Consider the following 27104-nt stretch of genomic DNA (forward strand, 5'->3'; position numbering starts at 1 on the left):
GAATTCTTCCCAGAAACTACGCAAGCCAGAAGACAATGAAGTGACATCTTTAAAGTCTTGAGGGGAGAACAACCCCCGACAAAGAATTCTGTATATAGAGAAAATATTTTGAGAATGAAAGAGAAATAAAGACATTTTCAGACAAACAACAACTGAATGGCGTTTCCAGCAGACCTAGATCACAAGAAATGTTAATAAGCTTCTTGAAAATATAATTCCATTATAAGGCAGGAAATGTGAAAATTGGGACTGTAATATATTCTATCACACAAGAAAGTAAGGAAGCTGTTGAAGATTACTAGTGAACGTGAAAATCCTTATGACTTTGATTAAATTTAGCCTGAAATTCTAGCTCTAGAAATCATCTCTCTCTACCCCTCAGAGACCTAGTCTTTCCCTCATAATCAGGAGCCCTCCAGGCAGCAGAAGACAGTAGCAGGGACCTGACAAATGGTCACAAGGTCTGGACCTCTGGCAGGCTGCAGATAACATCCTGACCTAAGTTATGTTTCAGCTCCTGAGCCCCAAGGTGGAATGACCCCCTGGCTACTTCCCCAGAGGCACACCAGAACAGACCTCAGAGCTGTCCTCCAGACCTGAAGAAATGATTCATTTCCCTTACCTCACCTCTGACCAATCAGCTCCCAGCACGACCCCAAAACCCCTAACTCACAGTGCCTTGTGATTTTGCCCTATAGAATCCATATCCTACATGTCATAGGGGTGTTCGGGCTTTTTAGCCTGAGCTTCGTGTTTTCCTGGGTGGTGCCGTTCATAACAAAATAGCCAGTATTTCCCCAGTGCAGTTGTTGGTGTTGGGTGTTTGGCTCTGCTAGCACCGGGTGGATGAACTTTCTGTTTGGTAACAGTAGGGTCGTGTGGAAAAACTAAGTGGCCAATTTGAATAGGTTTGAGAAATGACCCCAAAAAGATGTCCGTGCCTGAGTCTCAGACCCTGTGAATATGCTGCCTTATATGTTGAAAGGAACCTGGCAGACGTATTTAAATTAAGAATCTTAAAATGTGGATGGAGACTACCCTAGATAATCTTAGTGGTCCCAATATAATTAGAAGAATCCTCATAAGAGCGGTGTAGGAGGACCAGCGTCAGGAGAAAGAAATGCAAAAATGGAAAAGGATCAGGTTCAGACAGAAGTTTCTCTGCTGCTGACCTTGAAGATGGGAGGAGGGGTGATAAGCAGAGGAATGGAGGTTGGGTGACGGCAAAGGGACCGTGCAATGAAGAGTGGAGAAAAGTCACAAACATTTTAACAGGTGTAGAAATGAGGATACCGCATCTTCACTTATTTTCCTCCTTGAAGTGTCATATGAATATTTGTATTTTTAACTAACTTTCTTCTTTCATCCCTTTCCTCTCCATTTATAGGTTATGTTCATATTGGCAAGTTTTGTGGTTTAGTCCACAGTTGCAGAAAATTCAGACAGAATTATGACATTTTAGACCAGATATGGGTCCATATAGGAATTCCATACAGAGAAAATGAACTGTTCCTCTGAATCTCTTAAATCATGTGACTTGACTTGACTTTTCTCTTTCCCCACTGCCACTACTTTTAGTTCAGATTCTGCTAGTGCCTCATTAGGAATCATGGAGCAGCCCCGTAGCTGGTCGCCTTAGCTCCATTTTTCTTCTTCCTCTGACTCCTTTGCCAGAGTGCTAATTCAAAAACGTAAATTTTGTCAAGCCATGCTCCTGCTTCAAAATCTGTCGTGGCTCCCGTTACTTTTAAAGGTAAAAGGTATTTTGGCATTCAATGCCCTCCGTGATCTGACCCTTCTTGAGAGGCCTGCTTCATCCCCACTCCTTCCTCAATCTTCTCTGCCCTGCAAGCGCACTTCAGGACATTTTGGTAATCTCACACTCTTGCCCAGCTCTGCATCTTTGACAGGTCGCCCCTTTGCTCAGGTTGCTTGTCCTCTGGGTCACTTATTGTCACCTTCCTGCTCTCCACCTGGACCTTTTTTGGTCCTTTCATACAGGAAGACTTCTGCAATCACCCCCGAAGGCTTACTCTCTCTGAGACCAAACACTGCATTTTGATTGCTTCATTGTCTCTTATCCCTGCTATACAGGCAATATCCTTGCCAGAACCGTATCGTATTGACTATTGTGTCTCAACAACCATTCACTGTTATAGACACATAGACGCTCCTATAGTATTTCCTGAATTAACACCAAGAAAAATATAGCCCGCTAGCACTCACTTCTTTGAGATACTTGCCTATCTCACAAAATTTGGGATTGGATTATTGCAAGGTAAAATTAAAATACCAAACAGGCTCTGGGCTATATGAGCCTTCAACGCTGCTTGCACACTGAGAGTCTGTGATAATATGTTCACAAATGGATGACTGCAAATCAACCGACATAAAGAAGAGACAGTGGGAAGAAAGGGCTTTGAGACTTCAAGGGAAGAAGATGAGCTGCCGTGATCACGGTCTCTCTCCTCTTTCCTTCCCCTTCCTTATCCCTTGTTCAAGGATTTCTTCCCTCCCCTTTACCTTATTTACTTCGGCTTTTTCTCAGAGATATGGTCCCCTCTCAGACCATCCCAGCTCCGTGGATTTATGAAGACCAAGCAGGCCCTGTGGTGTGTGAAGCAGGGATGGAGCGTAGAGTGTGACATCTGCACAGCTGATTTCACTATCCTGATTCCCAAAATCCGTGCTAAAGTTGTCTGATCTTTCATCAGTTTTCTTAGATTAACTACATCTTTTACATTTTATACATTATTTCAAATAGTATATGCACATTTTGTTTCTAAAGTCTAGGAAAAAGAGTTAATAGATTTTTTCAGAATTAGACAGTTTTAATATTTAAATGGTGAGCCTTACATACGCAGGAAAATTCCTCTCAGACTGTCTGTATACTCAGGCAGGGCCTGAAACATAGCTTTTCCTTGGCCAGTAAGAATCATGTGTACAAACCCGCTTTAGTTAAGAGTCCTGTTGATGTGAAACAAGACCTTCTGTTGAGGCTTCTGCACTGAGGTACCTGTAGCAGCACTCAGACACACATTATGTCCACGTGATGGTCCTGCATAAAAGCATTTCAATCAGCCTGGACAGCAACACTGTCCTCAGAACAGTGACTCGCAAACTAATGGATGGATGTGGTTACATATACCACACATTTTTTAAGTGAGTCTACAATGTGAAAGTGGTTTGTTCCAAATGGAAACACAATCACCTTGTACAAAATTTGGATGAATAGGAACCAGTGGTGCAAAGGTTCCTGAATAGATCCATGATTACAAACAATGCGATGAATCAAAGCAGTCAATGTTGTGTGTGGGTTTTTTTCCAATGACTTTCAGGTCATATGAATGGAGATTAAGAAATGATGAAGTGACAGCAGTGCTTACGTCCTCTGAACATGCTCCTGTGACATAAAAATGCCCCCGCATCTCACACCCCAATCCCACCTCTCAGCCTCCTACCCCACGTCACCAGCACACGGTTCATCTTCCTCGTTGCCATGGCAACACAGTTGCTGCCTGTCATATCTGAGTTGGGTGGGAGAAAACACAGGCAAAGCTCTTTTCTCTAAGTGATGCTCATGATTCATCAAGTTGCCAATTTTGACGTGAATCCAGATAATTTCCTTAATAGTTTCTGCCACGCCCCCTTCACCTCCTTATTCCTTAGACTATAAATCATGGGTTTCAGCATGGGTGTCAAAAGGGCATAGAAGAGAGAGATCAACTTCTCCTGGAGGACAGAGGGGCCGGAGCGGGGCTGGATGTAAGTGACAATGGCCATGCCATAGCACAGGACAACCACGGTGAGGTGAGAGGCACAGGTCTGAAAGGCTTTCTTTCTTCCCTCTGCGGACTGGCTCTTTAGGATGGTGGAGATGATCTGTACATAGGACACGAGTACCAGGCAGAATGGGGTCATCAGCAGGACGAGGCTAGAAACCATGATTGCAATCTCGTTGGAGGAGGTGTCCACACAGGCCAGCCTGACCACAGCTAGGAGCTCGCAGGATATGTGGTCAATCAACTTGTGGGTGCACATGGGCAGCTGAAAGGTGATGGCGGTCTGCATGAGAGAGTTGACGGAGCCGCTGACCCAGGATGTGACGGCCAACCTGTTACACAGCCCTCCATGCATGACGACCGAGTATCGCAGGGGGTCGCACACAGCCACATAGCGGTCATAGGCCATCACTGCCAGCAGAACAAACTCAATCCCACCCAAGCCCAGCGAGAAAAATAGCTGGGCTGCACAGCTCACGTGTGGGATTGCTTTATGTTCTGCAAGAAGATGCACCAACATCTGAGGGACGATGCTTGTGGCATAAGAGACATCAACAACCGAGAGGTTGGTGAGAAAGAAATACATGGGAGTGTGAAGTCGGCTGTCCAGTCTGATCAGAAGAACAATGAGGAAGTTCCCCAGGACTGTCACCAGGTATGTGATGGAGAACAGGACAGAGAGAGAGACCTGAGTGTCCCAGCCACTGGACAAGCCAAGGAGAATAAACTCTCTCACCCACGTCTGGTTATCTGTTCCCATTAAAAAACGTGAGAATTATTAATCTGCGAAGAATCAGAAAGAACAAACTGTTGAATCAAAGAACCATAACTTCTTAAAATAATGCATATTGTGTAAGACCTGCCAGCCATAATGGTTTCAGATCATTTACGGGCCAAGACTACAGGCTTGATCCCAATATGCATTATATCTACTCTACGGAAGAGAGAAGATACCCCTTCACAAAGACAAATGTGGTCTCAGGGAGTCAGTTAAATCCTGGAGAGAATGCAGTGCAATTTTTGGAAGCTCTGTATCTTTTCAATTTACCTCAGTTTCCAGGATGAGAGAGGATGGTAGGTGACAATAGGAGGTAAAGTGATAAACACTGAAGATAAAATTGTTCGACGTTCAGACAGATGTACACTATAAATAAGACTGGTGTCTCATGTAAAGTTCTAGAATTAGAAAACCTGAATATGAAACTTGTTTTTATGATTTACCAGATGTGTGACTGGATTAAAGATTTAAACTTTTACATACAAAATGGAATAATGTTGCATAACTTACAAGTATATAAACTCAAATGTAAATAACCTATGGGGAAAGTATTAACTGTTATTGCTCTTAATACTTCAACTCAACCCTGGGAAAAATAGAGTAACAAATGTTGTGCTTCCTTCTCATGTCCCTTCTACATTTCAGACATAAAAAGAGAAAGCAAAACCTTTGATAGATTTGAAGTCTAAAAGGCAACTCAGACGCTTGGCACCTCCAGGGCAATATGGGTTTTTCTTAGAATCTGGTTTCTTAGTCTTTGGAAGGACAGGGAGAAGAGTTTGAATTTTATCTTGCTTGTTTTATTCTTCTACCATTCTGTTTCTGTCATTCTGACTTGCTTGTTACTTTTCTGCAATTCTAGCCCTTGGATATGGTCTTGGTAAAAAATATGGTATGAAAATGGCTGCGCAGGCTTTCTGGTGTAATATTACTCCTTCTCAAAGGCCTTTAGCATTTGTCATCAATGACTTCTGCAGCCTTCCCTGTAGCATTTCTGTGAAAGAGCTAGCTAAAAGTTTGGATCCTTCCAATGGTTCAAATCATTTTCACATAATACTCAAACAGGATTGTAAAATTAGCAGGTTCAATTTTAGCTCTTCAATTGATCTGACAAGGGTAACTCATGAAAGTACATCTGCAGACCTGAAATGAATGATCTACCACCATTACAGGCAGCAAAATAAAGCGCCATATGCAGATTGCACATCCATGTGATGGGCACCAGGGACGTTTTCCTGAAAAATGGACCTGTGAGCTGATATCTAAAATATAAGCAGGAGTTCATTTGAAGTTTGCCGAGAGGGAGCTCTAGGGAGTGAGGAACAAGAACTTGAATTCTGGTAAAGGGGAGTGCCTCTGTAAATGTCCTGTTGACTTTAAAGTGGGCAAAAATTATATGTTGTTAGGAGCATGTGGCCATATAAAGGGATACAGTACAAGGTGGCTTTGTGGTGATGAAACAGTTCTATATCTTGACTGTCGTGCTTACACAAATCCACACATGGGAAAAAGTGGCCTAGAACCATACACACATACATACACACACACACATCCACACACACACAAGTGCATATAAAACTGGTGGGATTGGAATAAGCTCTGTGGACTACACCAGGGTCTGCTTCCTGGCTCTGATATTGTCCAGTCGTGCAACATGTGAACATTAGGGAAAACTAGGTGAAGGGGACACAGGAACTCCCTGTGCATTTTTATAACTTCCTCTGAACGTGTAATTATTTCAAAATAAAAAGGTTTATTTGAAATTGCTGAATGATTTCATTAAGCCCAATTTGCAGCTATGTTTTTAAAAATAGAAATTCAAAAGGGAAAAGGTCCATGTTTAATAACGTTAAGAGTAGTTTTTCTTGGATCCTGTAATGATAAGAGATTTATTTGTAATCTTTCTACCTACATGTTTAAATCTTAACGGAAAAAATTAAACTTTAGGCTTTAATTTTTGGTTTGTTCATTTATTTTTTCCTTTAGATAGTCTTCGACTCTCACAGAAGGAGGCCTTTGACTAATCCTTGAAATTGAAAGATGTCAACCCTCCTTCACCCCAACTCCTTAACCCACGCCCCCAATTTGCACTAGGGTAACAGCATGTCCATGGAATTTAGGGAACCACATGGATAACACAGCGGAGCTGTTTTGGGGTTTTCTGATAGCAGTGGTCTCTCTAGACAGCCTTTCTAAACTGCCTGCCTTCCACCACTGCAACTGTCAATTTGTTTTGCTTGGCATCTTAAGCTCATTGAAAGAACAGATTTGGTTTGTGTGGGGTGTTTTCAGCTACTTTGCCTAAAGGACATAATTTCTCCTTGCCCCGGCCACCTAAATTGGAAAGAGAAGCTCTGTGGGAACCTAAGCTCCCTGCTCCTAATGCAGAAAGCCCAGGCCGATGATTAATTCTTTCCATTCCTAGAAGGCAGCTCAGCTTTGTAAATTGCATTTTCACATTTATTTCAATGCAAAACAACCTCCTTCCTTCTCCTCTATTCTTTTTTACCCAACAGCCCCTTGGTGATCATTTTCAAAAACCTGTTGGAATTAGCAATTTCCAGCAGTGCAGAATGTCTGATAGCACTTCTGTGAGAAAGCTTGTGTCAGAACCCATGCCTGAGAAAAAAAAAACCTTTGAAAGAAAAAAGAAGCACATTTTAAGACCATAAAAATTTTTTAAATGGTTTTATAATGTCTTTTCACTCAGTTCTATGAATTCCCCAAGCATATGAGCCCCACAAGCTCTAGCTATAAATCTTATTGACTCAGCCTCCACAGCAAAGCTCCAGCCAGCCCCTGGGGCCTCCAGAGAAGCCCAGAAGGAAGGAAAAAGACATCCATGGACAATAATTCTCCTTTTCACTCTCTGTTCCTACTGTTTAAACCTCCAGGATGTTTACGTATCTCCTCATCACTTCTTTGAAGATGAATCTCCTGCTCAGCATGTTCTGAGCTGAAACAGGAGCATAAATGAAGATTTTACTCTAAGAGTTTCTGGAATATGGCAAGTTTAGCTTAACAGGCCTCAAGGATGAGAGGGCATATGGACAGCTCCTTGAGTGGGGGTGGGGAGGGAAGCAGTTATAAAGGAGCATGTGATTGGAATGGCAGAGCTTTGTGAATAAGTGAAACATACGCAAGGTCTATGGGTGAGAGACTCTGCAAGCCCAAAAGGAGCAAACGTTTTCTGATGATTATCTGTTTCTGTTTTACTCCACTAGTATTACTCTCGTTTCAGAATTTCACCGTTCTGACGTATTCCTTTCCCCCAACCCCATGACATAAAAACTGAGGTCCAGAGAAGAAAAATGATTGTTCAGCACAACACAAGGAATTCATAACAGAATATGGACAGAAGACGCCACGCTCTCCACCTTCCATCTGTTCCTTCCGCTACAAAGCCACTGGAGTTAAGGACACTCGCCCACTGGTTACACATGCTAAAGGGACAGGAAATGGTGATCTGCCACCCAGCACTCATACGTGCTGCACTCAGACCTAGCTGCAGGCTCCACTTAGGATGGCAGATGTGGACACAGCTCTGCCTCTTCTATATACCTTTGCCATCCCACCATCTCCCTACCCTCCCAACAATTCCTTCTCCTTTTTTGAGGATCAAAATTGCATTTTACATTTAATTTTCCAACAACCTAATAGTGAGGCAAGTAATTCTAGCATGTATATTTGATTTTGTTTTTGTACGGAATCAAAGGATTTCTCTGATTAGTCTTCCCTCTAAAAGGTTGTAAAAGCCTGACAAAATATACTTTCTGCATATTCATGTGTGTGAGATATTGGAAAGTGAGATATTGGAAAGCAATGGTGCAATGTTTCTACGTGGAAACTGGGGAATGCTGCATATTAAGAGAAATGTTCTAAATAGTCAAATATAGAAGGTTAACGTGACACAAAACTGTGCAAATACAAATAAAGCCAGGTCAGTGGCTTTAGGTATGCCCCTGCACATTTGGAAAAAATGAGCTTATGGGATTAGAAGGTGAGGCGAATTAAATTAAAACAGCACTGGAGGGCTGTATGACAGGGGAGTTAAATGAGGAATTTTTGCTAAAGAAACAGCTTCTTCTCAACTGCTTGGCAAACACCACCTGAATCAAGTAATGAGCGTGAATATCGTTAGTAATGGGATAAAACTGAAATCAAGTGACATCCAAGAGAATGTTGAACTCAGCATCACTTCTGTGATACTGTTGCCAGAAATGAATAACCTGAATATAATCACAAAGAAATATCAGAGACATTCAAATTGAGGCCACATAAAATAGCTGGCTATAGTCTTCAAGTGTCAAGGTCACAAAGGGAAGGACAGACTGAAGAACTGTTCAAGACTGAAGAAGAGAAAAGACAACGACAAGTAAATGGACCATGGGTGATTCTAGACTAGATCCTATTGCTACAAATGCCAGTATTTGGATAATTAGCAACATTTAAATGAAATCTGAAGATTAGGTGGTAGTGATATTAATTTTTCCGGTTGTGATGGTTGTACGTTGCTTCTATAGGACGTCTTCTTAACATTCAGAGGTGATTAGGAAATTGTATTAGCAACTTGCTCTCAAACGGTTCAGGGGGTAAAAATTCTGTGCACTTGAAGCACTTCCAGAGTTTCCCACAATTTGAATTTGCTGATTGCATCCCTCTGGTACCATTTTACATATCCCTTTGTCCTCTACATTTCTAATAAAATGGTCATTGGTTTTCTCCACATTTCAAAGTATTTAATATTGAAAGTCTGCTGTCTTCTAGGCAGAGGAATAAAGAGCCAGCACAATCATTTTGCCATCGATGTAACTTCTTCCAAAAACAATCTACTGTTTGTCCCTAAAATACGTTACTTGACATGGACTTGTTCTCACCAGCACACATCCACCCCCCCACCCTACTCCGGGCTGCCCTCCCCTGGCATCTTCACAACGCAGAATAATCCTCTCTCCCACTGAAGCACCAATTACTAAATTACAGACTTCATCTTTAGACCTGAGACTATTGCATCTTCTCCCCTGAGAGTGCATTTTAAGTAACATCATCATTTTCTGAGGGTCTACTGCAGCTCCTTGAAACTATTTTTCTGACAGGTTAGCACCCATGATTAAAAAAATGCCCTTGGCTAAGTTCTATGACCCAACTGTATGCACACATTGGAGGGCAAGGCAGACGACAACAGAAAGAGCCTTCGTGTCAGCCAGACAAGTGCCCACAACTCGAGAGACCCATGGGGTTTTATCGCAGGTGTATGGGATAGATTGTAATCCATGCAGAGATTTTACTGTGACTTCTTTTTGTGCCCGACCTATTGCCAAACTCCACCCATAAGCATAGGGCCTTAGCTCTATATTCTCAGGATTTTCCAACATTGCAAGCATGCCCCTGCAATCAGCAGCAAACATTCCTCCCAGGTCTTGACCTCCCTTTTCCCTCAGCCCCTGTCCTGTTAGCCCCAGTTGTTCACCACAAAGTCCTCTGTGTCCAGCCTTCAGCTAGACTTTTCTGCCATTTTTCTTGCTCCATTCAGCTTCCCTGCTTAATCGGAGGTTTAAAAGGGAATGCTTTGGATAATGAGATGAAGACAGGAACAGAGTAAGACCCTTTCCCAAACCAGTCTCTGGAAGGATTCTTTAAAAGATATATGGACTTCTGAACTGCAAATACTAATTTGAAGCTAATACATCTTCCGAACTTCCCCATACCGGGGGTTATATTTCAAAATAAGCCTTTTTTTCATGGTAGGCTCTACATGCATTCGGCTCCACATGTGTTGGGCTCCAGGAAGAAAAGAAAGGAGACAAACACTCATTCTGCCACAAATGTTTCAATCTGTACCAAAAAGGATTTCAGTCCACAGGTGGAGAGACTACACAATGTCTGGAAAATAAGGTATTCAGTACAGTGGAAGTCCAGATGGATACATTCACATTGAATTGTTGGAAGTATAAATATACAAAACATTTCTAGAAAATAATTTGGCATTATGTATCAAAAACCCACAAAATGCTATGTCTCTTGGATCATTAATTCTACTTCAAGAAATGCATCCCATAATCAGAAATGCAAATCAAGGTGTAAGTAAAACAGATATTTTTAACAAGATTGTTGTGACTAGCCAACTTCTGGAATAATCTGATTTCTAAAATGGAAAATAAATACAATTTCAGTAAATGAAGTGAACTATTATGCAGCCATTAAAAATGTTTAAAGAATATTTAATAGCATGATCAATGTTTAAGATATAAATCAGAGTGAAAAGAATACAACATGGAACTGGATGCAATTTATAAAACAGTCTCAACTTTATAACTATATGATACTTATGTATAAATACATTGGTACATAAATATATAGATACCTATGTATAGCTATAACAACTTATGATCCGAACAGTAGGATTACATATAAGTGATTTACATTTTTTTGTTCTATGAGTTTTAGTATTTTTCCAATTTTCTATAATGGACATATAGTTTTATAATTATAAAAATGTTATTTTAATATAAATAAGCCAAAATATCGACAAAGTTGTATCCATGTCCAGATCCTATAAAGCTAACATAACTCTAGTAACTAAACCTGGCAAAGTCAGTAAAAAAAAAAAAAAAATTCATTGACCAGTGTGTCCCTAGGTTGGTATGCGCAAAGGTCTGTCCCACACATTTTAATAGGTATCCCAGGGGGGACAAATTCATTTTTAAGTAAATATAAACAGTGTTGCATTAAATATTTAAGAAGCGTTATTTATTGCAGGACTGCTCCAAGCCTTTAATATGCTGATACGACTTCAAATCTGCAAAAATGGATGTAGAACCTGGAATTTCCCAAAGTTATTTGAGCATGATCCACATACCGGTATGTTCCTGATCACTGTTCTACAAAATAAAAATATGAGAGTGCTGTATAGACGAAGCTCCTTTACGAAAGTAGATTAAAACTTCTAAATAAAGTGTCCGTAATTTTAACAGCTTAATCTAAACGTGATTTACCATAATCAAGTGCATACATTCCACCAATATAAGAAATTAAAATCTGAACATCTACTGGATCAATAGGAAAAAAACAGAAGAAATTCAATAAGATGCTTTGCCCATTCCAGACTTTATATGTTTTGGTATGCTAGAAATAAAACTATATTTCCTTAACATGACAAATATCATTTCTCTATTTTAAATCAACAGGTAATAGCACACTTAAACTATTATTAGTTTCTTTAAAAAAAAAGTGAATAGCATTCCTTCAGACCGACAATGACCTACTGTGTTTCCCCGAAAATAAGACCTAGCCAGACAATCAGCTCTAATGCGTCTTTTGGGGCAAAATTAATATAAGACCCGGTCTTGTATTATGTTATATATACAAAACCCGGTATTATATTATATATTATATTGTATTGTATTGTATTGTGTTATATTATACCCGGTTTTATATTATAGTAAAATAAGACCAGGTCTTATATTAATTTTTGCTCCAAAAAACATATGAGAGCTGATGGTCCAGCTAGGTCTTATTTTCAGGTAAACATGGTATTAGAAAATGTAATAAACACACACACACACACAAATGATACTTTAAGTGGAAAAAAAAGCAGAATACAAAGAGGATTTATATGGGATTTATACCAGTATATATAGTCAAAACCTCCCATAATCAGAGTGGCTATATACCCAGTCGTTTGACCTCTTCAACCCTTCTGCACTTCAGTGAGAAGTATGCCACCCCCACTGGTAGTTTGCACCATTTCTTAAGGATATTTTTCAGTTAATCGCATGGGTATCTAACTTAGTGGGGATGTTTATTTTTCTATCCATAAGCAAATAAAACGTAGGAGGTTAGGAGGGGGGAGTTGTTTTGCTTCTGGCAACAGCAGAGATTGAAGACAGGCCCGGGTACCTTCTAGATAGAGAGGGATCACTACACATGGACTGACCATCGCTGTACCTCCCCAGGGCTTCCACGTACAACACGGAGGCCCTAGAGCGTGACCAATTGGGGGCAGAACTTGCAGTTAGATCAAGGGGTGTGGGTGGGTGGAGAAAATAGGATTCCCTCATACAAGGGTCTACTGGAGTCTCCTGTCTTTCAGAAAACATGAGCCCAGGTCAACGTTCAACCTCTCTGGGCTTCCCTGCCTAGCATCCAGGCCCTGGACATAAAGGGAGATGGGCAGAGCATGTGGCCCAGTCAGGATGGGGCTTGGGAGGCTTCCCTTGCCCCTGGCTCTGTTGAGACGGGGCTTCCTCCGGGAATGGCCAGCTGAAATCCGACTTTCTCAGGGGTTACATGCCTGAAATCCAGGCTCTGGGTCTGAGGGAATGGGAGCCTAGCAGGGTCTGAGGAAGTTGGCGAGAGGAAATTGGGTGGCTTTGGGGTTCCCATGCCCCAGGAAGTGTCAGTGTCATCACCAGTAACTTCTGTAAGCCAAGGAGTGTCAGAGAGTGTCCCCCTAAAAGTGTCCAGGCCTGAGCCAGACCTGTCAAGACTTTTTTGGATCCTGCTTTAAAATAGATTGTTTTTCTTCCCTGAAGAGGATATTAGGCTTTTTTTCCTCTCTCTCTCTCTCTTCAAACCACCCTATTTGAATATCCTAAATGGGATTTAAAGAGAGCAAGAGAGGCTGTATGTATGAGAGAAAGAGAGAGAAACTGCAGACTTACACTGTGGAGGCTGTATTTTTCAGTGACCAGGAGAAAAACAGGCATACAAAACTCTTTTAAGTTAAAGCAAAACCTGTGAACATTTGAGAATTTGTAAAAGAAAATAGGTGAAATCCTCCCAGGAACGTGTTGGTGATCATACATGTGAAGAGGCAGTGGCAGGATGACAGAGAAGAGCGAGATCACAAAATTCCCTTCCATTAACATCTAATAAAGTTATTTTTAAAGAAAGTTGTAAACGCGTGAAAGAAATATTTCTTAGCATAGAGCAAACGAGGAATGTGGCACAACCTCGTTCCATGAATTTCTAAAAGCGGTATTAATTTAATAATAAATGCCTGGCATTTACTGAGCCCTTGCTATGTGCCAGGCTCTCTTTAACCCATGTCTTAATGTAAGAATGGGTATTCGATGCCAGGCTGTTTGGCTCTAAATCGTGCCTCTACAGAAAATAAGATCTGGTTCCCCTTGGAACGATGTTTAATCCCCTCACTCATTCTGCCAATAGCACCTTCGTGGCCTAAGAAATTATACTAAGGAAAGAGATAAGTTGATAAAATGCTAAGAATTCTCACTGATATCACCCAATCATGAGATAGTGGACTGACGTGGTGAAGAGCCCTGGGAAAAGTCAGAATAAAATCCTCCAAGTGTAGGAACTTCTCTCTACCTCCACCATGGTCTCCACAGAAACCATCAAAACCAGCAGCACTCACAGTTTCCCAGGGTTCAAAAATGCCGTTCCCTGACAAGAGGGTATACCCAGCCACTGGAGAACACCACGGTACAGAACACGCAGCAATATTTCAGATGTTCTTGTTGTGAAGAAACATTTACCTGAGCAATTCTTTGGCTGTTGTTGTTGTTGTTGTAGACTTCAAGTTAACTGTTATGAACTAAGTATTTGGTCACCCCAGAATTTATATGCTGAAATCCTAACCCCCAATATGATGGTATTAGGTGGTGAGCCCTTTAGGAAGTCATTAGGTCATGAAGGCAGAGCCCTCATGAAAGGGAATAGTGCCCTTGTAAGGGGCTGAAAATACCTGAGCTCCTTCTCAGCCATGTGAGGACACCGGGAGAAGACGGCATCTCTGAACCAGAAATAGAATCCTCGCGGGACACCATATCTGCTGGCAACTTGATCTTGGACTTCTTAGCCTCCAGAACGGGGACAAATAAAATTTTTGTTGTTAAGCTATCCAATCTATATTTTTGTTTTAGAAGCCCAAACTGACTAAGACAAATACCTTTTAAATTAAAAAAAAAGAGTATGTTTAGTATAAGCCCCTTTTTTCCTTTCTTTCCGACTATTCATGAATTATATAGCTTTCATAAAAATAAGCAAGTCATTATCCTAAAAAAATAAGACACCTCAGAGCTCACATGTTGTAACTTGAAATTCTTCTGCCATTCCCTAACAAGCCTGTTTGTGATGGTAAAATAACTGGCTGGGTATTTTTATTTTGGGGTGTTTTTGGGGGTGAAGGGAGTTGTTTGGGTTTTTTTGTTTTGTTTTGTTTTGTTTTAGGGTGGACCAGGGTTTGTGGCAAGCTGGAGACACAGGAGAGCCGATGGTGTAAATCCAGTCTGAAGGCCAACAGGCTAAACACCCAGGAAGAGTTAATGTTCAGCTCAAGTTTGAAGGCAAGAAACAAAGTCAATGTCCCAGTTGGAAGCAGGAAGAATTCTCTCCTTCTAAGGAGAGGATCGGCCTTTTTGTTCACAGGTACAACCACTGCTCCTTCTCCCTTGCCTCCTTTACTCTCAAAATCTGCAAGCCTTTGTCCCCTCACTTCCCTGCCAAGGTCTAATCTCCCTCAGCACCATCTGCCAGGCGGGGCCTGAGATTGGAGGGCAGACCTGAGGGTTCACTTCTCAAAGGTCTCTAGAAATGAGCAACCTGGCTTCCCAGGCAGAGAGCCGTAGTTTCTGACTACAACGTCCTTTGGGGGTGAAAGGCAAAGCCAGTGTCTGGGCATGTTTGCACAGCTGAGAGGGGTGTCTGGGGGACCTGTGGCGGCCGATGGAGGTTTGGTTTGGATTGCACCCTCGTTCTCTCTGCCAAGACAGCTGCATTTCTCTCCTGCCATACCCCTCCTCCTCTCAGACACTGACAGTGACTAGTGATACTGCCTACCGCCTTCCTCTCCCCAGATACACCCCCAGAGCCCACCATTTTTAGTTGTTGGTCTTGCTGTGTATTTATTTGGTCACAGTTTCAGAGCTAAAATATCTCACCCAGTGTACTCCTTTATAAAAAAAAAAAAAAAAAAGAATACTGAAATGCAGACTGCAGAAAAGGTTAGCACAGGCAGAAATGGAGCATGATCTTGACATCGGATGCCCACGTAAGACTCCCGTGCTTTCAGTACAAAATCCATGAGGCAAAGATCCGTGGTGCAGTCCTCGTGTGTGTGTGTGTGTGTGTGTGTGTGTGTGTGTGTGTGTGTGTGGCTGGCAGGAGACAGAGCCAGTGCACACTACGTACCTCCTCCACCCTGCAAAGCACACGCAGACTACAAGAACCTCTGCCAGCAAATTCCCTGCGTTTGGGGGCCAGGCTGTTCTGCTCAGCAACTCTCCTCCTCCCGCTGCCTCCTCGCCCCCAGGCCCCTCGCCCCTCCTCCTCTGACGTCATTGACTTGCTCGTTGTGGACTGGCCCTGGAATTGCGGAGGAAAGTCTGGCCAGGGTGAGGGCCTGGAGAGGGAAGCGGGGAGCGGGGAGCCCGTGCAGACTGGGCACACAGTACTGACAGCCTCTGGAGGTTTAGAGCGTCCCTCTCACACGTTGTCACATGTCTTTCAACAACTCTGAAAAGCACCTGACTTTTAAGTGGCAGTAAGAGGGCTGTGCAAGTGTTCTGTTGATAAGGTGCTCTACTCACAACAGTTCCTACCTGTAAAGAAATACGTTATCTGGGGGACAAAGACAAACAATGCAGAAGACAGAAGATGAACCAAAGGACCAAAGGTGGAATCCGATAACATGGGGAAGTGGGATTTAGAATTGAGGGAGGCCCATTGGATCTAGGACAGAAAGGGAACTGACAGGGTCAGATTTCCTCAGAAATAAGTCAAAGAGGAGAAGCAGACAATGAGATGTGAGGAAAGAAGCAGAGGTCCAAGTGATGAGATTGCTGGTTTGGAGCAAGAGGCCTCAAGCCAAAGAATTTGAGCAGCCTCTAGAAGCTAGAAAAGGCAAGGAGACGGGTTCTTCCCTAGAGCTTCCAGAAGAAACACAGCCCTACCTACACCTTGATGTTAGCCAGTGAGAATTGTAGGCTAATAAATGTGTTGTTTGAAGCCACTAAGTTTGTGGTCACATGTTACCACAGCATTAGGAAACACATGCACTCCCCAGCTGGTTAAGTAGAGGATGTCACAGTGGCTTCAAAGTCCATACTTTCAACAGCCAGGCCTTTTCTCTCCCTCATGCTCAGTGTCGGTCACCTATTTATTGGTTAGTAAAAATTTTAACCCTTTCCTGTTTTATTTAATTCATAAAACAAGACATGTGATAGTTTTAAAACAATTAAATGGTTATGAAGTATCGATAGGCAATTTCTTCACTCATAGCCCTTCCCTTATAAATATAAGCAATGTAAGATTTTCTTCTTATAAGAATGTAATCATATACTCCATTGTAATACAACTTGATTCTTTTAATTAAAAATATATCTAGGACCCAAGGATTTTTTAACTCATCTTTAAAAATAATTGTGCGTTATCTTATAGAAAAATATATTATTATTATTTGTCAGCCCCTCACTTTTTCATAAATAGTCTCAGGGATTATTTTTCAACAAATTATCCTGCCGCACTCCCGGGGCGGGCACCAGTGTCTCTCCATCCTGGATTTGGGGCCGCATCTTCGTGCAGAAATTGACACAAAGCCGGGCCTCTGCAGTCCAGAGGTGGCCAGCCAGGCTCCGCCCTCCACCGCCACAGCCACCAATCAGTTCCCGGGATGGCCCCTCCTCGCCTCTCTGCCTGCCTGTGACTTCTCACGTCCCAGGCCTTTTCCGCCATCCAGTCCCTTCTCTCCTGAGAAGCTCCTTCCCGTTGGGAACAGCTGCTACCCACTCCTAGCCAGTGCATTCTGCCCCCGATCTCGCGCTGCAGGGAACAGAGGGGCAAACGGTGAGTGGGGGTCAGCGATAGATTCTGGACCAGGAGAGGCTGGGCGGTGACACTGGCCACATTATGAAGCGCTGATGGCCCTGGCGGGGAGACGGGGCGGGTGGTGAACGCCCGGGGAGGCTGTCTGTGCGTTTGTGTGGGGACAGGATGGGTGGGGGCCTAGTGTGGGGCCTCTGCATGTCCCCGATGGGAGGCTGGCAGACGTGTTCCACGCAGGAGTCCTTGCTGTATACCTCACGGATCTTTCTCAGGTGCCTCCCTGCAGCTGGCTCTCTAGTTCCTTCTTGCCACATCGTTATTCACCCTTGCTTGTCTGGCGGCGATTACCCCCTATTTTCCTGGGCTCCACAGGAGCCATTGAGATTTAAGCCGCAAAGAACTGTGGAGGCGATGGCATCTCACCTCCTGGGGCTTGCTCTTCAGTTATGTCAGTGTAGCCTGCCTCTGCATAACCCTTCCTCCCCCAAGGTTAAAGTCCTCACCTACACAAGTGCTCTACAGGGGGCCCTGAGAGTGGCTGTGGTGGGGGAGGGAGGTGCGCGGTGCAGGGGTGGTTGTGGAGAGGGTGAGTGCAGGGAACTGGGTGGAATGTTCTGTCTGGAATGCATTAGGCCTCCAGGTAAATGCTGGATTACACAGTTACCAGGTGAATAGCCCAGGAGGAGCTGGCCGCTGAGTTGACTGGGGGGGGGGGGGGGGGGGGCGGAGGGTAGGAGGGAGAAGACCTTAAGCAGGAGAAAAAGATTTAACAATGGGATTATCATAGACACTACTGGAAGAAGTGCAGGTCTAACCAGACATGAAGCACAGAATGTATCTGTCTAGCTGGCCATCCATCCATCCAACCATCCTTTTATACTCCCAACTGTTGATTTGTCAATTGACGTCATTTCAATACAGTATTCCCCCTTATCTGCTGTTCCAAGGTTTCAGTCACCCGCAGTCCACCATGGTCTGAAAATATTACATAGAAAATTCCAGAAACAAGCACCTCTTACGTTTTAAATTGCACACTGTTCTGAGTAGTGCGATGAAATTTCGCGCAGTCCCCTGCGTCTCAACCGAGATGCTTCAACCAACAGACCCACTGTCGGGGTACCACAGTGCTTGTGTTCAAGTGACCCTTATTTTACACATCAGTTCTTTGCTACGTGGGCCTCTATACAGAAGCTTGCTTCCCCTACAATGAAGGCTCTCAGAGAGAAAGAAAGAGAGAAGGCCAAAAGTCAGATTCTTCTTGTAACCTAATCTCAAAAGTGACATCCCATCACTTTGCCATATATTCATCAGAAGTGAGTCACTTGTTCCAGGCCACACTCAAGGCGAGAGGGTGATACAAGAGAATGAATACCCAGAAACAGGGATTATCAGGGGGCCATGTTAAAAGCTGCGTACTACAGAGGATATTAACAAGTAATGTCTTCTAACAGTCTTGCCCGTGACTTCTGGTTCACGTGCACATGAGTTTCCCTGAAGTATATACCTACGTGCAGAATTACTGAGTTACAAGATTTGTATATGTTCAACTTTATTAGGCTATTTCCAAGCTGTTTTCCAAAATGTTGAGCCAGTCTGCACTCTCTTCAGCAACAGATGGAAGTTCCTGTTGCTCTGCATACTTGTCATAACTTGGAATTACGAAATTTCACTTTTAGCCAGTCTGGCAGGCATGGAATAGCATTCCCTTGTGATTTTGATGAGTATTTCTCTGATAAGTAATGAAGTTGACTATCTTTTCATATATTGACGAGCTATGGTCCTTTCTCTCTGTGATAATTCTTGTTTCTGCCTTTTATTCATTTTCATATTGGGTTGTTTGTCTTTTTCTTATTGACCATTGGAATGCTTTTTTTATATAATCTGAAAGCTAATTAATCTTTTGTTATCTATCTATGCTGCAAATACCTGCTTTCAATTTGTTGCTTAGCTTTTCTTTCTCTGTATGTCTGTCTCAATGAACTACGTCTTTTCATTTCAAGTCAGCATTATTTTCTTTTATAGTTTGTGTTGTTTGAGAAAATTGTTTTCTGAAAGTAATAAATTAATTTTACTATATTTTCCTCTAAAAGCTTTTATAGTTTTGCATTTGGCAATTAGTCTTAATTCACTTGGAAATTATTATATTTTTATTCCATATTGGTAATAATTATCCCAGCACCAGTGATCTACATGAATCAAGTTTTTTATATATGCCTGAATTTGTTTAGGTTCTCTACTCTCTTTCATTATCTATTTGTCTAATTCTGCACCAATATGAAATAGTTTTATAACCAGTATTGAAACTTGGTAGGAAAGATCCTCCCACCTCTTTATTCTTCTTCTAGAGTGTTTTACCAATTCTTGGACCTTTGACCCTTGTTATTTAAAAACGAAAACAAGAAACAAACAAGCAAACAAACAAACCTGCTAGAATTTTGATTGATGCTGAATTAATTCTATATATCAATTTGGGGAGAAATGGCCTCTTTAAGATGTTGACTGTTTCCACCTATGAACTTACTATATAATGCTATTTATTTAGCTCACTTTAATGTTTTCTTAAGGTTTTGTGGTATTTTTCATTGTTTTCCTTTTGCTCATTTTTGTTAAACTTATTTATAAGTACATTGTATCTTTATTGCTCTTATAAATGTTTTATTTTATAAAAATTATATTTTGTAGCTGGTGTATAGAAATCCAATTGCCTTTTACACATTGATTATATATCAAACTTGATAAACTCAATAATTCCAAATTTACCTATGGAGTCTTTCAGGTTTGCTAAATAAGTAGTTATAGCATCTGAAAATAAAGACAATTTTGTTTCTTTCTTTCCAATCCTTATAACTTTATTTTTTAAAATTTATTTTGTCTTAGTGCATTGGCTAGTACCTCCACTATAATGTTGAATGAAAGTAGGGAAGGTCATCTTGTTTTATCCTTAATAAAGAGGAAGATTTCACTATATCATCTTTAAATATTGCATTGATTATTGTTATTTTGTATATGCTTTGTCCCATGGTAAGAAAGTTCAATTCTTCCTTGTGTAAGCACTTTGATTATTAGCAGATGTTGTAGTGAATGCTTCTTCTATAGCTACTGATTTTTACATATAATTTTTTCTTTTAAATATGTTAATATGGTGAAGTATAGTATTCAATTTTTAATATTAAATCAACTTTTTACATCCCTGGAATAAACCCTCTATGACAAATATGCAATACATTTTATGTATAGATATCGATATAATGATAAGCATTAGATATTTGCATCTATATACGTGAATTGAGATTGGCCTATAATTATCCCTTTTGGTATTAACCTTATGTGCTGCTGATATGATCACATAAAATAAGAAGGGTAGAATTCTCACAATGACTATTCTCTGGAAGAATTTGTGCGAGTTTGGAATTATCTAGTCCTTGAATATTTCCTCAAATCACCAGAAAACCCTTGGGGTTTGGAATTTACTTTGTCAGAAGATATTAAACTAACTGGTTCAATACCTTTAAGGATTACAGGACTATTTAGGTTTTCTTATGGACTCTGTTTTCATAAATTATATTTTCCAATATATTTAACCATTTCATACACACACACACACACACACACACACACACACATTCAAAATTAATAGAATAAAATTGTTCATAATATCCTCTTGTTATCTGTTTAAATATTTCCATCATCTATTATGACCTTCTCATTATTAATATGGATATATATTCTTTCTCTTTTTGTTTTAATTAATTTTATCAGAATTTGGACTACTTTATTAGCTCTTTCACATACTCACACACAAAAAAAACTGTCTTTTTTTCATTAATTGGTATTTAGTTTATTACTTCTTCCTGCTATCTTTGAATTTTTCTGTTATTTATTTTCCAATTTCTTAAGGTATATGCTTAGCTTATTAAATTTGGGCTTTCCTTCGTACATCAGCTCTTAAGGCTATAAATGTGTGTCACTTCTTTTTAGCTGTGTCACTTCATGAGTTTTGATATGAATATTTTGCTATTATGTACCTTTCAGTATTTATAATTTCCATTATGGTTTCTTATTTGAGCCACGAATTTTTCAGAAGTGTATATTTTAATTTCCAGTCACTCATATGAAGATTCCTCTATTATCTTGTAGTAAACGTTGCCTAACTAATTTATAACATAGTCAGAGAATATATGATACCAGTTTCTTTGGGTTTATTGAAATTAGTGTTATAACCTAGCATGTGGTCAGTTTTATTTGTATACTTGAAAATAATGTATAGTCTCTAATTATATAATGTCCTACACATACCTTTAAAACAAGTGTTTTAATTACACATCCAGGTCTGCCATATTTTCACCGATTTTTTATCTGCTTGTATTATCAATTACAAAAATAGGTATATTAAAGTCTCCCATGACAACGGTAAATTTTGAAATTTCTCATTGTAGAGCTGTATATTTTTACTTTATATATTTTGAGGTTATATTATTAGTGAATTGCAGTAAATTAAAATTTTATCATAATGTAGGGATACAATATTATAGCTACCTATTAAAGCCTTTTGTTTTAAATTCTTAACTTGTTCAGATATCAAATTAGGTTTCCTTGATTGGTGTTTATTTACCTATCTTTCATCTTTTGACTATAAATCTTTCTAAATTTATGTTTTAAGTAAATATGTCAAAGCCGTATCTGTATTTTTTTTAAGTCCTGTGATTTTAAAATTATTGTATAATTTATAACTTGTCATTGAATAATTTAGTCATTATATTTATTGCAATTAGTAGTACAATTTGATTTTTTTCTGCCATCTTATTATTTGCTTTTTATTTTTCTGCTTTATCTGTTTGATTCCTCTCCCCTCATTCTTACTCCTTATTTGTTTCCCTATTTTACTCCTAATCTTATTTGGAAGTTACATATTCTAGTGTATTAACGTAAATGTTTTAGGAATACTTTAATTGCATAACACATTTAACTTATAACATTTATTGAGGCATAATTGACGAGATATGTATATGTGTGTGTGTGTGTGTACATACACACAGGCATATAGTACAATGTGATCTTTAGGTATATGCATACATTGTGAAATGATTACCACAATCAAATCAAGCTAATTAACATATTAATCACCTCACTTAATTTACCCTTTTTTGTGTGTGAGAACAATTGAAATTTACTGTTAGCAAATTTCAAGTACATAATAATACAGTATTATTAACTATAATCACTGTGTCATATATTAGCTCTTCAGAACTTACTCATCTTACATATCTGAAACTTTGCAACCTTTGACCAATATTTCCCCATTTTCTTCACTCCACCTCCTAGTAGCCACCATGCTATTCTCATAAACCATCATAAATGCTATGCTTTTATGAGTTTGACTTTTAGATTCTACATAAAGAGAGGTCCCACAAGTATAGTAGTATTTGTCTTTCACTGTCTGAATTACTTCGAAACTTAGCATAATGCCCTCAAACTCACCCATGTTGTTACAAATGGCAGGGTTTCCTTCCTGTTTTTATGACCAAAAATATTCCATTGTATACATGTACCACAGTCTCTTTATCGATTTGACAGACACTTGGGTTGTATCCATATTTTGGCTACTGTGAAAAATGATGCAAAGAGCATGGGAGTGCATATATCACTTCTAGATACCGATTTCATGTCCCTTGAATATATATGTACCCAGAAGTACCTGGATAATATGGTAGTTCTGTTTTTAATTTTTTGAGGAACCTCTATATGTACTGTTTTCTATAATGACTGTACCAAGTTACATTCACACCAACAATGCACAGGGTTCCCTTTTCTCCCATCATCTCCAACACTTGTTATCTTTTCTCTTTTTTGATCACAGCTCTTCTAAAAGGTGTGAGATGATATTTCGTGGTTTAGATTTGCATTTCCCTGATGACTAGTGGATTTAAGTACCTTTTCATATACCTATCAGCCCTTTGAATGTCTTCTTTTGAGAAATGTCTATGCTGGTCCTTTGCTCATCTTTTATTTAGATTTTTTGTTTTCTTACTATTGAGTTGTTTAAGTCCCTTATGTATTTTGAATATTAACCCCTTATTGGATATATGGTTTGCAAATATTTTCTCCCATTCTGTATGTTGTCTCTTCACTCTGCTTTCCCATTGCTGTGCAGATGCTCTTTAGTTTGATATAGTCCCAATTGTTCATTTTTGCTTTTGTTGCCTGTATTTTCGGGGTCATATCCAAAAGTTTTATTGCTCAGACCAATGTGAAGAAACTTTGTCCCCGTGTTTTCATCCAGTAACTTTATGGTTTCAGATCTTACATTTAAGTCTCTCATGTGTGTTCAGTTGATTTTGTATATGGTGTGAGATACAAGAGTCCAGTTTCATTTTTCTGCATGTGGATATCCAGTTATTCCAATACCATTTATTGAAGAGACTATCCTTTCCTCCATTGTGTGCTCTCTGCACCTTTGTTGAAGATCAGCTGAATGTAAATGCTCTGGGTTTAGCTCTGGGTTCCCTATTCTGTTCCGTTGGTCTATATATCTGTCTCTATGCAAGTACCATACTATTTTGATTACTATCACTTTGTAGTATAGTTTGAAATTAGGCACTGTGATGCCTCAAATTTTATTCTTACTGAAGTGTTTCTTGTCTATTTGAGTTCTTTTGTGGTTCCATGTGAATTTTAGGATTGTTTTTTCTGTTTCTGTGGGAAATGCCATTGGAGTGTTGATAGGGATTTCACTGAATCTGTATAGACATTTTAACTTTATATATTCATCTAATCCGTAAACACAGACGAGGTTTTTCATTTATTTGTGTCTTCAATTTCTTTCGTCAACGTTTTATAGTTTTCAGTGTACAGATCTTTTACCTCCTTAGATAAAATTGGTTCCTAAGTATTTTTTTGTTTTTGATTCTGTTATAAATAGGATTGTTTTTTAAATTTCCTTTTCAGATACTTTGTTGTTAGTGTATGGAACCACAACTGATTTTTTATGTTGATTTTATATTCTGCAATCATCCTGAATTTGTTTATTAATTCTTATAGTTTTTTGGTGGAGTCTTTAGGGTTTTCTATATCTAAGACCATGTCATCTGCAAACAGAAACAATTTTAAGTTCTTCTTTTCTATTTTGGATGCCTTTTATTTCTTTTTCTTGCCTAATTGCTCAGCGTAGTACTTCCAGTACAATGCTGAAAAGAAGTGGTGAGAGTGGGACTTCTTGTCTTGTCCCTGATCAACTTTGAGTATGATGTTAATTGTGGCCTGTAATATAGGCCTTTATTACACTGAGGTACATTTCTTTCATATCCAATTTGTTGAGTTTTTGTTTTGTGTTAAAAGGATGTTGTATTTTGCCAAGTGCTTTTTCTGCAGCTACAGAGATGATCACATGATTTTATCCTTCATTTCTTAAATGCGGTGTAGCACATTTATTGATTTGCAGATGTTGAACGATCCTTGCATCTCTGGAATAAATCCCACTTGATCATGGTGCAGTATCCTTTGAATGTATTGTTGAATTCAGTTTAGTAATATTTGTTGAGGATTTTTGCATCTATGCTCATCAGTGATACATGCCTATAATTTCTCTTTTTTTGTAGTGTTCTTGTCTGGTTTTGGTATCAAGGTAAGGGTAAGACTCAAACAATACAAGAACTTTACAACAGTTTATCTTCATTAACTTCTATCTCAGAGCTGTGCTATTATTGTATATTTTATTTTTTGTATACCCTTATATCCCATGAGACATTGTATTTGTTTATTTAAACAGTCAATATTAACTTATATTTGCCCATATATTTACGCTTTTCAGTATTCTCTATTCTTTCAGATAGTTATGGGCTCCTATCTGGGATTATCTTCCTTAATCCCAAAAAACTCCTTTTCAAAGTTCTTATACTGTATAGCCAACAAATTTTCCCAGCTTCAGTTTATCTATAATTGTCTTTATTTTGCCTTCCATTTTGTGGTGCATAGAGTTTTAAGTTGAAAGATTTTATCTTCTTCTTCTTCTTTTTTTTTTATTTAAGCAATTCCATTGTGTTCTGGTTTCTATCATTTCTTTTGAAAAGCCAGCTGTATTATTATTTCTCTGAGTGGAAAATATCCTTTAGGTCCTTCAGCTGATGTTCAGATTTCCTCTCTGAATTTGGTTTTTAGCACTTTGACTATAATGTGCCCAGGTGTAGTTTTCTTTGTATTTATTCTGCTTAGGGAACATAGAGTTTTTTCAATTTGAGTTTTTATGTTTTTCATCTATTTCAGGGAATTTTCAGCCATGAATTATTAACATACTGCTTCTGTTTCATTCTCCCTCTCTCTTCTTCTGGGGCTCTAATTACACATATGTCACAACTTTTTTACCATGTCTCATAATATTATTATACTCTTTCTATATCTTTCATCTCTTTGTGCATCATCCTTTCTTTCCTCTGTGTTATTTTTAAATACTTTCTATTAAACTTTGTTATACTTCACCAATTCTCTGGACATTTGTGTCTAACATGCAAGTAAAGCCAACTATTGAATTTCTGATTTCAATGACTTTATTTTTAAAGTTTCCATTTTACTCTTTTATGAGTTTTCATTCTATACAGAAATTCTCCAGCCTTGTTTCTGTTATTTTTGAACACATTGATCACAGTTATTTTAAAGTCAGTCCCTAAGAACTCAAATGTCTGAACTACCTGTAAGTCTGTTTCTATTATCTGTTGTTTTCCTGAGTTCTTGGCAATTTACCCTGATTTTCAGCCTTCCTCTAAATTTTTTATTGGATGCAGGACACCAGGAATGAAAAATTATAAAGTTCTGCTTGATGCTATTATTTTTCAAAGAGGATTTTTTCAGGGTTGGGGGACAGATAAAGTACCAGCAGATTAATTTCATATTATCAAAGGTTAGTTTTAAGCTTTATTAAAACTGGTCCATTTCAGGTTTTTCCTTTCTCCAAGAGCATAGTCCTTAGATGTCATTCTCGTTCATATGCTATGGATTTTCTCATATCTCAACCGAAAGCAGTATGTTGATAAGAATCATTTACTTTGGTGGGACCTGCCCTCCACTGCTTTATTTATTCCCACAATAGTACAGCTACTGAAATGACTGCTCAGTTGTTTAGCATTTAACCACTATTTTCTGCAAATCTTTTTGGGGGTCTCTTCCTGTGCATGCATAGCTTAGGAGTCAGCCAGTGACTTAAGGGGAATTTGTACATAGAGTTTTAGATTCACTTCTCTGAGCTTTCTTAATTTTGCCCTTTGAGTTCCAGTTAGTTTGGTCACCTTGAGCCAGTTCACATTTTCCTTTACTTTATTTACTTTAGGGCATTTTCCAGTTCACAATGCAGGGTAACTGAGGCCGAGCCTCTTGGACTGCTTGGTCTCAGTTACCCTGCACTGTGAACTGGAAAATGCCCTAAAGTAAAAAGTCGTAGTGAATGTGGAGCTCAGGTCGTGTTTTCCTTCCATCAGGATCATAGCATCCCAAGTTCTGCTTGTGTTGTTACTCTTCAGAGTCTTCCACTGATATCTTGTCCAACTTTCATTGTTGTTTTCAGTGGGAGGGTTGTTCCAAACAAGGTATTCTCTCAATGCCAGAATTGGAAATCACTCACTGTTTTGTCTTACATCTTAGATTATTTATCTAAGATGATTTGATTTATTCTTGAGATACAATTTTTAGAATTTCCTTTAAAGCAGATCTTTTGATGACAAATTCTCAATATTTGTTGGTCTGAAGTAACATTTTTAAGACTCTTTTAATGG

The 27104-nt window shown here is 39.5% G+C and overlaps 2 protein-coding genes across 3 annotated transcripts in view; one reads left to right on the forward strand and one right to left on the reverse strand.

The window, feature by feature from the left end:
* Positions 1–3588: 3588 nt before the first annotated feature.
* LOC117018327 (olfactory receptor-like protein OLF3) lies at positions 3589–4542 on the reverse strand. Its single transcript, XM_033099282.1, has one exon. The coding sequence runs from the start codon at positions 4540–4542 to the stop codon at positions 3589–3591; it is 954 nt and encodes a 317-aa protein (XP_032955173.1).
* Positions 4543–17216: 12674 nt separating this feature from the next.
* TCAF1 (TRPM8 channel associated factor 1) overlaps positions 17217–27104 on the forward strand; it is a 46578-nt gene continuing 36690 nt past the window's right edge. For both annotated transcript variants that reach the window (XM_033099274.1, XM_033099271.1), the window contains exon 1: positions 17217–17367. The gene's annotated coding sequence lies outside the window, so the exon portion shown is untranslated. The remainder of the gene's footprint in view (positions 17368–27104) is intronic.

Source organism: Rhinolophus ferrumequinum, chromosome 26, assembly GCF_004115265.2.
Source record: "Rhinolophus ferrumequinum isolate MPI-CBG mRhiFer1 chromosome 26, mRhiFer1_v1.p, whole genome shotgun sequence".
Classification (NCBI taxonomy): domain Eukaryota; kingdom Metazoa; phylum Chordata; class Mammalia; order Chiroptera; family Rhinolophidae; genus Rhinolophus; species Rhinolophus ferrumequinum.

What these genes read in the sequence shown, in the direction of transcription:
- LOC117018327 (XM_033099282.1), bottom strand. Translation starts at nt 4,542, where the DNA reads ATGGGAACAGATAACCAGACGTGGGTGAGAGAGTTTATTCTCCTTGGC.